The 16,959-nt window shown below is 44.7% G+C and overlaps 1 protein-coding gene across 1 annotated transcript in view; it reads right to left on the bottom strand.

Annotated features, from left to right (window-relative positions):
• The window catches only part of GRIN3A (glutamate ionotropic receptor NMDA type subunit 3A), a 146,851-nt gene extending 133,137 nt beyond the window's left edge, over window positions 1-13,714 (bottom strand). The window contains exon 1 of the mRNA XM_072991995.2: window positions 12,597-13,714. Within this exon, the coding sequence (XP_072848096.2) occupies window positions 12,597-13,349 (753 nt within the window). The 5' untranslated portion in view covers window positions 13,350-13,714. The remainder of the gene's footprint in view (window positions 1-12,596) is intronic.
• Window positions 13,715-16,959: the final 3,245 nt, after the last annotated feature.

Here is a 16,959-nt window from a genome sequence, read left to right as displayed (position 1 = left end):
GACTATCTTGGCTAAACAAGGGCCTCAAATTGAAGCATGTGTTCAAAGTTGTGATTTATTATTTCCAAATGGACATTGGGAAGTAAACATCCTTTCCTTTGGTAATAAGGATGTCTGGATTTATTGTCGGTAGACATTATCAAATAAATCTCGTGGCGGGTAGGTAGTGAAGAAAATCAGGCAGTTTATATCAGATTGTTCTTGTCTGGCATCTCCCTGGCATGTTCTGTCTTTACATGGGCCTAGAATGGCATGTAAAAAAAACATTTTAAACTTACATTCTCTTCCTAGCTGAACACCCGGTTTCTCATTTTTCACTGTAATCCTAGTTATGCTTGCTCACCAAACTGAATGGGGCTTTTGCCCAAACAAGTACTGTACAATTGTGACCTTGTTTCTCATGGGAGATCACACCTTGCACAGTACTGGCATCTAGATGGAGGGCTACTTCACATTTTCCAGGTAATATCTGTTTTTTCTTTTAATTGCATTGTGGTGCTTTTGATATGAACAAAGAAAGACAGATACTTACCTCTCATACATTATTCCTTCGTGATTGGTTTTAAAGTCACTGTTGTGTATCCAGAAAAAGGGCAGTAGGATGGAGGAAGCTGAATTTCATGACCCTTGTACAATTATGTTGACGGGGCCAATAGGTGTCTGACCCATTTGTCTAACTTATCCTGGTTTTCTAGTGGGGGTGGCTAAAGCTTTGTATGAGGTTCTCAAACCTTCATCTCTTCAGCTAGTAAAAAACAAACAAACAAAATAAAAAACCTCAAGTGTTTAGAATATCACAACAGTGACCAGCCTGGCCGGGAGATTCTGCATCTTGTAGTCCAAAATGCTCTGGGGAAATTTATGCAACCTCTGTGTATATGCCATCAAGTTGATTCTGACTTCTGGTGATACTTCCCAGATTTTCTTAAGTATACTCAGAAGAGGATTACCACTCATTTCTTTTGGGGGCACGCTGGGAGTAGGCAGTTTCCCCAGAGCTACACAGCCTGCCTCTTCCCCCAGAAGGCACACTGGGGAATCAAACTCCCAACCTCTACCCAATGAATAAGCTATCAAGCCAGCTTCCCTTTGACGTTAGATGGATAGTAGTCTCTTTCCCCACCACGCTGCTTTCCCCTTTCTAGCTCATTTTCTCTTAACCAGAATCCCCCTGCCCCATCCCAGTATCTTTTTAAAGGCACAAGAAAGACTTACATTAAATATGGAAACATATAAAAAGCTTTAATATGTATGTGTTTTAATTAGTGGCTGAATGATGCATACTTCTCTGTACCACACTCTACTATTAAAATGACTGCCACAGTTCCCATAGAAATGCTTAATTATCCTGAGAAGGTGTGTTTCAAATGTTTGCATATCAAACAGCACAATCTCTGTCTCATCCTTCTCTGCCATTATCACCGCCCTCTTCTCCACCTCTTTTGCTAGCATTCAGATCCTTTCTTTTTTTTAACAAAATGTTTAGCATCAAACAGCACTGGCCTAAAGGCATAGCAAGCACTTGACTTGGTACTGTATCAGTTTAGCACTGTAGCACTAAACTAGGTAAAATAGCTTTTAAAATAAAATTTGCAAATTGTTTGAAGCTATAATCTTTACTAGAGATGGGGGTATTTTTATTCATATATGAATACGAATAACCCCGCACAGGTGGATGTAATGAGGGTCTGGCTTCCCGGGGCCGGACCTTCCACTCACGTGTCCACTGCTGTCTGCTCTGCTCTCCCTTCCAATTGCTCTGGAACTGCCAGTTGGCTAGCCACTCCTGGCAGAAGGAGGGAAGACAAATCTCCCTGCCAGGCTGACGAGTGGCTAGCTGACCACGAGCTCTGGAGCGATTGGAAGGGAGAGCAGAGCCAGTGGCTTTGGTGGACACATGAATGGATGTTACATCTAGTTCTGCGGGGGTGTTTGTATTCGGATATGATTAGCCCCATCTCTAGTCTTTACCAGTACTAGTAAAAGTCAGGGAAAAGGAGTAGCATTTGCTCACATACCGCATCCCACTCAGTGAATCATCAGTAATGTCATCAGGAAACACCCAACAGCCCAAAATAACCAATAAGGATGATCACACAAGGCAAAAACAAGGCAAATGTGAGCAGAAACACTAGAAACACCATAAGCTCTGCTGGCCAAACAAAATATACTGCATAGTCATGACAAAGATCAGATTTGTTTGCATTTTGCACTAACATCAAGGGATAAATGTAAAAAGAAACAGTAAGAAACAAACAGTAGGACAAATACCCATCTGGTTGCTCTCTTATTTGCATAAAAGAGATTTTATTACTACATTTATTCTCTCACTGCTGTTTTGAATTACTGCCCCCAACAACAGGTAGAGTTCACAAGTTTGCAACATACACATGTTAGGTACATCAGGGTGGGCAAAGTACAGTGTTCCAGATGTTGTTGGACTCACCCTGGAGGAGGACTGGTGGGAGGTACAATTCAACTACATCTGGAGGGCCACATTTCGCCCTTTGTCATAGAAGAGCGATATCCATTTCAGACTGAAGTCTTCAACCTACCCTTATTTTTTTTTTTTTAAAGCAGGGTCTCCCTGAGTTGGGGCCATTTCTGCGTCAAAGACTTTGAAACATGGGTGGCTTGTAGCGTTCACCCTAAGTTATGCTTTATAAGTTATGCAGTATTCATGTTATATGTTAATGTGGTTAAGAGGCGGGGCTGAAAGATGTTAAAAAGGCGGAGCCTGAGAGGGGAGTCAGTCAGTCAGTCAGTCAGAGTCTGAGTCTGGGGATTTGGGAGACCTGGGTTCAAATCCTCACACGGCCATGGAAACTCACTCAAATGCCTTGGAAGCCCTACTAGGACACCGTGAGTCAAACTTGACTTGACTACACATAAAACACACAGAGCCCTTGGTTTACATTTTTGTCACTGACTATGTTCAAACACAGAGTTCACTACTGTCCCCTTTGGGCTACCTTTAGAAGTTCTTAAGAGGAGCTGCCAGTGTCAAAGGGAGAATATTCTGTTCCCTAGACTTCAGGTCTAATCAGTACGCTGTCAGAGAACAGATTGGCAGGTGGGTTAAAGGTAAGGCATTATGGTGCTATCCTCCACCTCCTGTCTCCTCATCTGTCACAGGTTGCTCTTTGGCTCCCAAGTAGCATCTTGGGATTTGTACCTTTGTCTCCTGAAGAGTGTTTCCCACAACGGAACTCTTCCTGCTTATTGATATTGAAAGCTTCCTGGAGGTCCTGCTGAAAACTCCACCGATGCCACCGCTGAATGCACGTCTCATGAGGTCATGAGACGTGGACCTTCTTAGTGGCTGCTCCCAGACTTTGAAATTCTTTGCAGAAGGAGGCTAGATTTGCCCTGCCTTGGTTGTTATTCGGGCAGATAGCAAAGGTATTTTTGTGTAGACGGGGCTTTGATACGTAAGGTGGCTATCTGTTGAAGGAGGGTTCTAAAGAATTGGGTGCTGCTGAATATGTCTTCTGTTGTTGGATTTTAAATTATATTTTCCATTTAGGCTGTGTTTTAATTAAGTGTCAAGATCTGGCAATGAACTTCATGCAGCCTGCCATAGCACCAGAGGTTTCCCAAATTCTCTGGAGCTGACCTTTAGGGAGTACAGTGTGAATTGTTGTTGTTTAGTCGTTTAGTCATGTCCGACTCTTCGTGACCCCATGGACCAGAGCACGCCAGGCCCTTCTGTCTTCCCATGGACCAGAGCATGCCAGGCCCTACGGTGTGAATTAGTACTCCCTGAATTAGGCAGAAGCAATGGGATCCAATGAGGAAGAACCGCTGGATCTTGTTCAAGTTTTATTTTAATTGTATTTTATTGTTGTTAGACCCTCATCTCTTTTATTTGACAGAAATAGGGGTAAACATTAAATCAAAAGATAATACAGTATGTAATATGATCAGGACTTTTTCTACAGTAACTCCAAGGGCTCTGAATGACTTTCTGGATGAGGAATACTGGGGAGTGTGATTTGATGAGCTCTAACTGTGTGGTATGGCGGTAATTCTCAATATTGTTAGTGCTGATCTGTTGGCTTGACATAGCATTTTTGTTGCTTCTGCACAAACGTCTTCCACTGGATGGAAAATTCTAAGTCCTGATCGTTCTCTGGTGCAGTCCAGCAATGGGAAATATGTGCTCATGGTCTCCCTTTAAAACAAGGTTGCAGAAATTAGCTGTATATTAAGAGGTCTGTGGATCAAGTTCAGCAAGGAAGCCGCACACATGGACACTGGCTTCTGGAGAGATCCATTGCTCTACTTGATCACCACTTGAGCGTTCTACACAAAGAGCAAAGCCCTCTCTACACATCATTGTGCCACTGCAACAACACTGTGTAACAAAAGCAGAAAGTCAATGCACTTATTAGAGTGCAAGAAAAAAAAATTCATGGAGCTATGAAACTCACTGAGTCAATTTGGCCAAATTTGCCTTTTCTCAAGCCAATCCTACCTTATAGGCCTGTTGTGCAGAATAAAGTAGGGAGGAAGAGAGCTGTGTTTGAGCTAATTAGAGCAGGATTCACTGAGTTCAGCGGAGGCAGCATACAAATGTAATTAGTAACCAACCAGACCACTGCCTAACCATCTAAATTAACAAATGGATTTATTTGTTTTATTTATTTAAATTATTTTTACCCTGCCCTTTTCCTTAAAAAAAGACCAAGGGTGGCTTACATCATCAAAACACAGTATTTACAAACTAAAAACAGTAATTGTGCAGATATTAAAAAGAATCAAATACGAGATTTAAAATGCCCCAGGATTTTTGTTGTTGAATAAATAAAAAGTTGCTCAGTACGTTTCCAATTCTGAACTGGTAGAAAAAGCAAACCACTCCCTACCACTGGTTTTCCATTCATAACTGCACCTTCTCCAGGTTACGCTTTCTTCAGCCTCCTGAGCCTTCATTATAAGCATTTTCATGCAATATGAAGCTTGCCTCTAAATATAGCAAATATTGTCATAAAGAACAGGCATATAACGTCCGATCTAAGTACAGAGGAGAACGCAAGATCAATTTGGGCAGGATGGTAACCATACACACTTTCAATTTGTATGGCTAATAAGAGCCTATTTAAGCATGTCTATAAAGCTGTCCCATTTAGAATGGACCCGAAACAGCTTAGTTTGCTGGCATGCCTTTCCTTCTGCCCTAAAAATGTCCCAGAAATCTTCCACTCAGATCTCCCATTCCAGTCCTGTAAATTTGATCACCTGGCATTTTCCCCTGGCTCTGAGTGCTGATAAACACAGCCTGATTTAGCTCAGTGGCAAGCACATGCTTTGCATGCTAGATTCATTGTGCGGTGAGTCTAGTTGAAAAGCACCTTAGGTGGAACGAGGATGGGAGAGCATAAAGAGCTGGGGTGGGGGGGGAAGCCAACCAAGATAGGGCCTGATGGAGAGGTTTAGGGATCCAATTATATTAGGCAGCTTTTCATGTTTTGATGCCAATTTTGCTCCCCTCTCTGATAGCTGGCATAGTTTAGCAGTTTGGCTGATATCCTCAGATTACCTTCTTGTCCACTTCTGTATCCATTAACAAGCAATGTGGCTTGCTTCAGATAAGCTACATAAGCCTGTCTTGTCCCTCCCATTAGACAGACAGAGGATATCATGAAAAGACAGCAAATAGTAAATTACACCACTGGTGGTTATTACACACACACACAACCTAATTTTGTCTAGGTGGAAATGTTTGAGAGGAGGTTCTAATTAGAATGCCAGGTGGATTTGTCCCACTCTGGGCACTGGACACCTTAGTGCAGGAGAGCAGGGTGGAGTGTCATGTGCTGCTTTCCTCCAGGCAGAAAAATATTTTCAATCAGGCACTGCGAGGTGGACTAAGGTACTGCGGATTGGTGGGGGTGAGTGTGAGAAGATGCTAAAATTGTATTTTAAACTGTGTAACCCATACTGATGACCTGATGGTTGAAAAAAAAGATCTATATCTGCCAATCAATAAACAACTTCAGTGGTTTTGGACTGCTGTAGTTATGAATTGCAAAATCAGATAGTCATTTGTCTTAAGCAACCTTTCCTAACCCAGTATCCCTGGGTTGCTGGATAAAAACTCTCATGATCCCCAGAAAACCTACTTGCTGGTTATGGTGGCTTGGGACAAAGGAAGAGGCTGGGGTTGGGAAGGCTTGTCAGTCACAGGATTTAGGACACTTATAACCATACCAGACAGACTGCACAAGAAGGAAAGTTTCTCCCTGGCCAGTTGGCTTGAACTGCAAGCACGTCATATAGACCACTGATAGTATATAGCACATCCACATTCCCGCATGGCTCAGATTTTTTCTCATTGGCAACCACATTGCTGTAATATTGTGCAATAACATCTAAACAATCATAGACTGAAATCTTGTAGCTCAACATAAGAAAATTTGTAACTTTCAATCTCTTCCTAACCAGCAATTAAAATGTCCTGGCTGCGATTCTCAGGGGTGCGTGCATATGCACCAGGCTAATGTGTGTATGCACCCACAATGATCATGGTGGAGAATCTTTATTTGCTGGTTAGGAACAGACTGACAGTTATGAATTTTGTTATGCTAAGCAACTGGATTTCAGCCATAGAATCATAGAATTGCAGAACTGGAAAAGACTCAAGGGCCCATAGCTAAATCTACAACTAAAGCATCTCTAAAGGATGGCCATAAGATCTGTTTTAAAACCTTCAGTGAAGGAGGATTCCTCACAGTAGTCCATTCCATTTCTGAATAGCTCTTATCATCAGGAAGTTCTTTTAAATGTATCAGCACAATCTCCTTTCTTGTAATTTATATCTATTGTTTCTGCGATACAAGGATATCTGCAAGTGGGATCTGAAGGCCTTAGGAATGGACCTTAACAGATGGTTGACATCTGAGCGTTCAGCCTGGAGGCAGGTGGTGCAGCATGGCCTCTCCCAATTTGAAGAGAGCCTTGTCCAGCAGGCCAAGGCAAAGAGGCAGTCCTGAAACCAGCAAAATCAGAGAGCTGGACATGGGACAGATTGTATTTGTCTTCAGTGTGGAAGGGGTTGTCACTCTCGAATTGGCCTTCTCAGCCACACTAGATGCTGTTCCAAGACCTCTATTTAGAGCATGTTACCATAGTCTCTCGAGACTGAATGATGCCTATACTAACTGCCAAGCCAGCTGCTACCCATCCTATACTTGTTCATGTGATTTTCCCCTGCATAAAGGTATAACTATTCATTGTTCCCTTTTGAACCTCAGTTTGTTTCAAGTGATCTGGTTCTCCAATCCCTTAATATCATATTGAATTCTGATTTTGTCTTCTGAAGTATTGCAGCATGGTATTCTCTGCCGCTATGCCTTCAGCCAAGTCATTTATAAAAAGGTTGATCAATACTGAAACCAGGACAGAACCCTTAAATTCCCCTTGTCACTTCTCTCCAAAATGAGGAGGAACCATTGATGCACATTCTTTACGTTTGGCCCATCAGCCACCTAGAAAGCCACCGGACAGAATCATCTAGCCCACATTTTAAAAGCTTGGCCACAAGTATAAAGACCTTGTCAAAACCCTTGCTGAAATCCAGATACATTATACCCAGAACATTGCCCTCATTTACCAAACTTGTGACTCTATCTGCACCTTCCCCACAGAGATAAAATTAGGCAGGCATTAATTTTTTTTTTTGAGGAAACTGTGCTAGGTCTTGATAATCCCTGCATACTTTTCAAAATGCCCACAGACTGAATGTTTAATTATTTGTTCTAGAACTCTTTCTGATTTCAACATCAAGCAAATTGATCTGTATCTGCCTAGATCTTCTTCTTCTTTCCTTCTCTTTGAAGGTGGAGACAACATTTGCTCATCTCCTTATCGATAGGAACCTCACTTGTTTTCCTCTAGTCTTCATTTATAAACAAAAGCTCTGAGATTACTCCTGCAAGGTCCTTTAACCTCCTTGGAGGCACCTCATCTGCCTCTGCATACCTGAATTCATTCAAAACATGCAAGTATTCCCTTTCCAGCTCTTTATGTATTTTGGATAGTAGTCTCTTCACTGCCTCCTTTATCCTCCTTGCATTAGACTGAACACTGTTTTCCTTTTGGGGGAATACAGAGGTAAAATCGGTATCCAGCAGATCTGTCTCCTTTCTGTTACCCATTACTATTTCTGCATCCTCTCCGTGCCGTGAGCCTCCTGATTGCTTGTTCTTTTTCTTGCTCTGAGCATAGCTGGAACCTCACTTTTTGTTATTATCAGTCTCCCTTTCTAAGTCTGAGATAATTTTGACCTTGAGCCCTCCTTGCTTGTTCTTTTTTTTGCTCTGAGCATAGCTGGAACCTCACTTTTTGTTATTATCAGTCTCCCTTTCTAAGTCTGAGATAATTTTGACCTTGAGCCCTCCTAGCCTTTGCCCTACATGTATTGACTACTCTTTTCCAGAGTGATTTGCCCTCTTTCCATTTCCTGTACAAGTCTCAATGAGGCTTGTACAGGAAATATACTGAAGTGGTGGAATTCAGTGTCAACCCAGTACAACCCATAATTTCATGCCTACATTCAATGATACAGAGACGAATCTATCTATGGCTGAAATCCAGTAGTAAGTTGCAACTAAAGTAGGCCCATCAAATCAGTGGAACTCACAGAGGAGCTGATTCAATGGGCCTACTCTAGCTGTAGCTTACTACTAGATTTCAGCCTGTCTGCCTGTCTATCAATTGTCTAAATGGTGCATCCCAAATACAGCTGCAGTCTAACAAGGCACACTCCAGAAAGCTGTGGCCTCATTTTTTTTTACACTTAGTAGAAACACATTGAAAATGTCAGAGCCAGACTTGGAAATAATGCTGTCTAGATGCAGGAAGTCTTTCTTTGAAATAAAGACAGGCCTTTTGCTGTTTGGGGGGATGATGTTAGCAGATTTTCTTACGTTAGTTGCATCCATGATTGTTGTGCACCACAAGTCAGAGATATCCATGGTGATCTATTGCAGATCAACAGGAAATCTCCCGGGAGGCCTCAGTTTTACTTTTGGTTCATCCTTGGAACATAATGGTTTGCAGAATGAGGAATTAAGAGAACCATTTCTTTCCTTAATTTCCCCAGCTCACTTTCACTTTGGGGCATGTAGTTTTAGGGACTGTCACGACAAACTCTTGGACATCACAGTATATTGTTATGTGACTGATTCACATGACCCTGGGATTCATCTGGGACTACAAAAACAGAGCAGATCTAAGACCATTCAAGCCAAACAACAGAAGATGATTTTTTTTAAAAAAGAAGAGCCCTCTGACAAGTGACAGAACTGCTTTCTTTCCATGTGGTCTTTAAAAAAAATTAAAAAGAAGGATGCACATTTTGCTACTACAGGTAGACTGTAGAATAAAGAGGATGCACAGCATTGCTGTAGCTGGAGAGGAGGAGATCACTGATTAGACTCTACAACAGCCTTTGCCAACTGTTGCCTGATCATCCATCAATCCTAGCCACCCTGGTCAATGATTAGGAATTCTGTGAAACAACATTGTGGAAAAATGCTCTTCAAGGTGAGTCTCCCCCACCCCATCCTTAGTCATTAATCAATATTTCTAGAGCAGGGAGGGAGAACCTCAGGCTCTTAGGCCAGATTGAGTTCCCTAGGGTCCCCAAAATGGTCACACATGCCCTCTGTGTGACACAGTCACTGGATGTATCTAAGCTCTTGCAAGTTTTTCTTTCTTTCATTGTAGAAAGTCACACTGCTTTCCCCAATCTTAATTACTGGCAGAAAGAGCTTGAAGTTAAAAATACGCTCATATATTGGTTTTGCCCTATTGTTTTGCTCTTAACTTGGGACACCACTCAGATGCAGTCTCCTAGAAATTTCTCCAAAATGGAACGTGTCCCCCATCCCTTTCTTGGGGGAAATCCTTTTCTGTTCCTACCCAGTCTTCATCAATGCACACATTCCCTTTTCCTTCCCTTCACCCACTAATCAATTGCCATTCATGACAATGCCTTAGTTTAGTTTCAAATTTCTGTTGATTGATGGGGCTCATACAGTTGGTAGCAGGACTTCTCAAGCTGAAGTCCACCAAGCTGAATTGAATACAGCAGTCATATAAGGCAACTCAGCAACAAATGCAAACAGAAAAAAATAGGGATGATGGCAAATAACTGGCAAGTGGTTCACCAATTGTACTACAAGTAGGGAAAGCTTTGGAGATGGGCTGAATCCCCTACTGCAACATCACCACAGGCTGGAAACCATTAGCAGGGGTCACCATGGTCGTCGGCCTCCTTGAGTCCCAAGCTGAACTGCTGGCTGGAGATTCTCCAGTTCATGCTATGGTCAGGAGCTTTTCTCATCTGCCCTCTTCTCTGAATGAGGAAGGGGTAGGAGAAGCAAAATTCCCTTATTTGGCACTTGCAGGAGTTTTCTGAGACCACAGACTAAGACGCAGCCAGCTTTTGCTAAGTATGGCTAAGTATCCAGTTGGGTTGGGAGATCCTTGCTGTTATCTCTGAACAATGATCAAAGAAGTCTCAATGTTATCTCTGATCATGCATTGAAATCAACAGTGGAGCTTCCTCTTGGTGCTAGTCTCCAGGGGGTGGAGCCTAGGAAGGTAGCCTTCATTGGTTTGAGATGAATCTCTGTACTCCAGAGCTGGAGGTTTCCCATTCACGCTGTCATGGTTTACTGACAAATAAAACGTCTAATTCAGCAGAGTTTTCTTCAACATTAATTTTGTTTAAACTACAAAGCGTTTGGATAAAGTTGAAATAGGTGTGAGTATTTCAAAATCAGAAAAGAAGATAAATAGCCTCTTTAGAAGTGATATGTGCCAGCCTGAGTCCTGTTTTGTTTCTATTTGTGAAAGAATAATCTGGATAAAGGGGAAGAAGGGGTCCTCATCAAATCTGCATATGCTCTCAAATACTCTAAAAGGCAGAATCAAGATCCAAAACCATCTTAACAGAATGGAGAGCAAACCCAACACTAAGAAAATGAATTTCAACAGAAATGTAAATGAAGTTCCATTACCTAGGCAGGAAAAATGAAGCACCTGTCTTAAAACAGTGAATTAACAAACTGTACTGGGGTTTTCTTAATAGACCAGCAGCTAAAGATTAGCAACATTAAACACAGCAGTTAAGAATGCTAATGCAATTCCAGGCTGCATCAACAGAAATATAGTATCCAGATCATGAGACATAATGGAATCAGATTTAATCAATTCTACTTTCATCAGGCTTTATCCAGAAGGGCAATTATATACACAGTTGCACTAGAGGGTAAAATCAGTAGGATCAACCTATACAAAATGACTCCATATGTCTCATTTTTCTATGTAAGTGGGATAGCCATTTTGGACTGCTGGATTTAAAAAGATGACTTGCAGTGAGATAAATGAAGAGGAAAGTTTTTCAGAAACTATAAGAAAGTGTCAGCCCTCATCACATTTCTGTGGGTTCAAGAAGTATAGGCTAAGTCCCTAAACTCTAACCTATTAATTCACCAGTTCTAGATTGTAAATTGAAAGCAAGGGGAATGGATTTTTTTTCTATTAAAATGTATCTGGAAGGTCAAGTGAAATGAGATTTGTATAATACCTTGAATGCTGAAAAGTGAAAAATGTGAATGGTTCTTACTATTACTACTACCACTACTAACAATGAATAATTAAGCATCATTAATTTTTGTCTTACTGATGCGTATGAGATTTGGTTCACACCTCAAGGAATGCATATTTGCAGACGCATGGTTAGGATTACATAAATTTTGAAACAGAGCGACACTCCTTCACAGAAACATTAAATGATTTGGAAAATGTGGATCACAAATTACGAATACTGTCAAGACTTGTTGCTATTTACAGGCACAGGAGTGGAGAGAAAAGACAAGAATAACCTTTTTTTCTTTTTGAAAAAGAGGAAAGATAAAAGTTTTTAAAAAGTGTCTCAGAAGTACATTTAGCACCAAGTTAAATAATGCACACAGAGAGATCTTAAAAACTATGTCTACAGTGTCCTTTGCCATCATGGCCCTTCTTCTGGGGACACCATTAGAGGACAACTGCCCATCGTGATCTGGGATCATTTTGCCTAGCCGAAAGATTCGGCAAGCACAGACAGCAAACAGCAAAAGTAGAATTCCAGCCTAGCGGGCAATAAGACGCTCCAGTGAGCCCCGGGGTTGTCTTGTCAGCGGCCAATCTGAGGCGCTCTCGTTAGCTGGCAAGCTGTCTATGGTGCTAGTTAAGGAGCGCGCTGTCCGTGCTGCTGGTTCAGCGGTGCGCTGTCCGTGGTGCTGATCACTCAAACCGGCTTCGCAAAGTGAAGCGGACTTGCCTGAACTCTCTGCGGGAACCGCCCCCCGCGCGCCTCCCACTTTCTCTCCGGAGAGCTGAAATATTTATAGTTTATAGGTGTTAAATATTTATCGCCCGTGGCGATTTTTCCTTCTGTATCCTTTGCCACTTTCTCAGGCACGCCCAGAGTAGCGCTAGACCCCAGGCATCCTTTGGGGTCCTTCTCCCCCCCCCCACAACGCATCCATGCAACACAGCGCAGCTCTCCCTTCCCCCAACCCCCCAAGTCTGTTCCTTACCTGGCTCTTTCTAGGGAACTCGTTGAGGACGATGCTGATGGCTGGGATGTGCAGAGCGGTAGCCACGAAGTCCACCTCCAACATCTCACTCCGGCTCTGGGGGAACGCGAGGATAGTCGAGACCCCTTGGACCACCACGGTGTGGCAGATGCTCTGCAAGAAGGAGACGGGGTCGTTGCTCCATGAGGAGGCGCTGGGCGAAGAGAATGGAAAGAGAGGTAGATCGCCCAGTCCGGCCTCGATGGCCATTACCACTTCCAGCGACAGGTTGTAAGGCAGAAGCCCCTTGACGCGGTTGAGGTTCTCCACCGCCAAGAGGAGCGCCTCCCGGGGCAGTAGCGGTGGGGAGTCTCGGTCCTGACTGACGTTTCCCATCGGGTTGTTGCCGGTGCCCCAGTAAGTCCTGCTCCTCAGGCTGCTGCCCAGCCTCCCCTTCTCCTGAGGCGACCCAGTGCCTTGCCATTCCTTCCTCGTCCTGGTATCCCCGGCTGCCTCTCTGGCGGAGAGCTCCTCCAGCGGGACGTCATTGAGGGTCCCCCAAGCCGAGCCCCTGACGCCGGCGGTTCGGGAAGCCACCCCCCAAGGCTGCAGGTGCACCGCCCCGATCCTTACCGTGTGCCCGATCCGCTTGAGGATCTGGCAGGGTTGCGGGTGGCAAGCGGAGACGGGCACCCTGGCCAGGACGAGGGCGCAGGTCGGCAGGAGCAATAGGCAGACTCTGCTCAGGAGCCACCACACGCTCAGTCTCCACATCACTGGAGCGCCCGATGCCCAGCGCCGACGGAGAAGCCCCCTTCTCCCCTGCTGGCTTGGCACCTCAGCCGCCTCCTTCTCCGCCTCCTCCGCCTCCTCCGCTGCTAGGCTCTCCTCTCCCAACCCCTCGCCCTCCGCCAGCCATACAAGTTGGAAGGCTCTCCAGTCACTCCGGGCGCCTGGGGGGCTCCCAAAGTCGACATCAGCCAGGGCGGAGGGAGCACCGACGGGCAGCAGAAGCACCAGCACCACCAGCCGCCGCCGCCGCCGCCGCCTTTCCAAGGCGCAGGTTTCCTCCGTTCCGCGCCGAGTCCCGAAGTCTTTCCGCTTCCCACCCTCGCGATCCTCCACCCCTACTCGCCCCGGGGCTTAGCAATGGGATCGGACGCGCCATTCAATCCCAGGAGGATCGCCACAGCAGGGCGTAGAGGCGATCCCTTGCGGGGGTGGCGGCGAAGGTGACCGCATGGTCTTGGGGCTGGGCTGCGAAAGACCGACGGGGAAATCCAGCTGCCCAACTCGCCACCCAGGAGAGCAGGCAACGGCGAGACCCCGGCTTCCCGAGCTGCCTCATCGCCCCTTGGCCACTTTTCTCCGGCTTCTTTCGGCTTCTTTTCCCCACTTCTTGCCTGCCTGCCTGCCTGCCTGCCTTTCCCTCCCTCCGTCCCTGCTCTTTCCGCGCTCTGGAAGCTCCCGCCAAGAGGAGCCCAAAGTTGCCGAGCCGGAGGCTGGCGGAGGAAGCGAGCGGCCGCCGCTCTCGCGACTGCCTGCGCCTCCGACGTGTGGCTCCAGTCGGTCGCTTGGCTGCGCTAAACACCCACTGACTTGCCTGCCAAAGGCGGCTTCGGAACGGCTCAGCAGGTAGTGCCCGGAGCGGGACGAAGCCCCCGCCCGGAATGCTGGGAGCTGTAGTCCACCCGTCCCGGCGGCGGCCGCTGCTGCCGCTGCTGCTGCTGAGAAGCATCCACAGAACCACATCTTTTCAGAAGTGCCTCGACTCTTATCTGTCATCGGAGCCATGTTTTAGACATCCCCCATCCCGGCCTTTCTAATATCTGAAGCGAAGACATTAAATACTTCACAGACTTCACCACTTTTGATGTCCCCCCCCCTTCATTGCTTAGGCTATAAGGGAGGGTGGAGAAGATTGGAAGGCACCCCTGTTTGGTCGAATGGTTTGCATCAGCCAGGTTAGGGATGTGCACAGCTCTGCACAACTCAGCAGGCGCGCAAATAAAGGGCACACAGATTGGGGATGACCAACCTGTGCCCTTCTGGGTCCAGATTCGTGATGTTAGCACGTTTCTGGATCACCGTGAAAAAGAATCAAAAGCAGCCATCCATGCTCCGTGAATGGGGGGAAGTGCAAATGGCGATGGTATGGGGTGGAGTGTGATGTGGCACACACACAGTGCTACAAATTTGTGGGATGTGACACACACACGGGGATTTTTTCCCCTTTCTAGCAATAGTGCAAAGGCCAGAAGATTTTGTGGGATTTGCACCAACACAATGCAGAAAAATGTCACAGGTGAAGGGCAGGAAATGCACTAATTCTCCCCCCCACACTTTTAAAATTGATTTTCCTTTGGGTAAGGGAAGATCATAGGGAAGGGGATTGATTTGGATCAGGGTATTGGGGTAAATAAAAAAATACAAAATGTGATAGAGAACAACATATATTATTTTGAAGACACTAATTCTGACCTAAGCAATCATAGTTTGTACAAGAAGAGGACAGGAGCATTCATGCACACTTACACACACATATACAGTTTTAGTAGTAGGCAGCAAGGTGAAAGGGTGCTTCAATGGTGGGAGTGTGACAGGGAGATCTGGGGCTTTATTGCTCAGCTGTTGTGAGCCATCTCTTTTGATGCCAGAAGCTCAGTTAAAAATGTTCAAACCCCACAAAAGCCAGGTGGATCATGAAGGATCTGTGGATGGCTTGCTCTGCCCTGTGGGTGACTCCTGAGACTCCAACCTGTGGTCATCCCAAAATGGCACAGATATTCCTGATTCAGTCTGGTTTTGTGCCTTTGTCTGAAGATGGTGCACATCCTTGGTGCATACCTTCCAGTGAGAAGAGTGGCAGGCAACTAGTGGGGCCCTCCAAATGTCGATGGACTACAGTTCCCATCATTCTTTGTTGTTAGCTTTGCTATTTGAAACTGATGGAAATTTCTGTTCAATTACATCTGGAGGGCCACAAGTTGTCAAATCCTATTTTATACTAAGCAGAGAGTTGACCATTTGAATTAATCGCAGCAGAAACAACCACGAGTTTTGTAGCATCTTAAAGACTGATGTATTATAGGCATTAGGTCCTGGACCAGAGTCCACAAATGTGCTCAGACTCACACAGTAAATCTGTGCACTAATAATTTATTTATTTATTTATTTATTTATTTATTTATTTATTTATTTATTTATTTATTTATTTATTTATTTATTTAAGTTAGTAATGATGAGTATATTAAAAGGATCAACGAACACAAAAAATCCATTTGTTGTTGTTGTTTAGTCGTGTCCGACTCTTTGTGACCCCATGGACCAGAGCACACCAGGCCCTCCTGTCTTCCACTGCCTCCTGGAGTTTGGGTCAAATTCATGTTGGTAGCTTCAGTGACACTGTCCAACAAATCCATAGGCAACACCAAAACACATTCAATGAAGTAAGATACCGCAATCCATTTAAAAACCCCACTCAGACAGCCAGTTACTCACGAAAAGCCTGCCTGAAGAGAATGTTTTTGCCTGCTTGCAGAAGGACAAGAGAAATGGGGGAGGGAGTTTCAAAATCGAGGAGCAGCAACCGAGAAGGTTCTCTCCTGTGTACCCACCACCAAGTGCACCTGTGAAGGTGGCAGGACTGAGAAAAAAGTCTCTGGTGGCCATTAGATCCCATTAGATCTGCTCTGTGGTCTTGCTGAAGATCTTCTTGCACTTGCTAATTTTTTAAAAGAAAACTCTGGTGTGCCTCCATGTGGGTGAGCCTGAAGGAACATCAAAGTGCTCCCACATTGAAATGTTTAGGTATTGCTAGATTCTTAACAGCAGGAAAGAAGTGAGAAAAGTGCAGCATTCAATAAAGCTCATCTAGATCATCCCACATATTGGGCATATGGTGGAGGACCAGGAGGGCTTTGGGCATTACATATACAAAGCCTCACCTTGACTCTACCACACTCAGTTTATACTTTGCCTCTGTTCAACCCAATTTCCACTGTTCTGCCCACCTCCCAGGAAGTGAAAAGATCCAACTGAGCAAGGAGAAGTTATTTTGGGAAACGGGTGAGGGGCCAGAGGATTGGAGGAAGGCCAATGTTGTCCCTATCTTCAAATAGGGCAAAAAAAAAAAAAAGAGGAACCTGGGAACTACAGACCAGTCACCCCGACATCAATCTCAGGCAAAATTCTGGAACAGATTGTAAAGTGGTCATTGTGCAAGGACCTAAAAACAATGCAGTAATAACTACAAGACAACATGGATTTGTCAAGAACAAATCCTACCAAACTAATTTGATCTCATTTTTGATCAGGTCACCTCCCTGATTGACAGAGGGAATGCTGTAGATGTAGTATTGTATATCTTGACTTCAACAAAGCT

Source organism: Pogona vitticeps, chromosome 2, assembly GCF_051106095.1.
Source record: "Pogona vitticeps strain Pit_001003342236 chromosome 2, PviZW2.1, whole genome shotgun sequence".
NCBI classification, from domain to species: Eukaryota; Metazoa; Chordata; class Lepidosauria; order Squamata; family Agamidae; genus Pogona; species Pogona vitticeps.
Note: the sequence above shows the minus strand (reverse complement) of the source record. Positions and strands in the feature narration are given on the sequence as shown.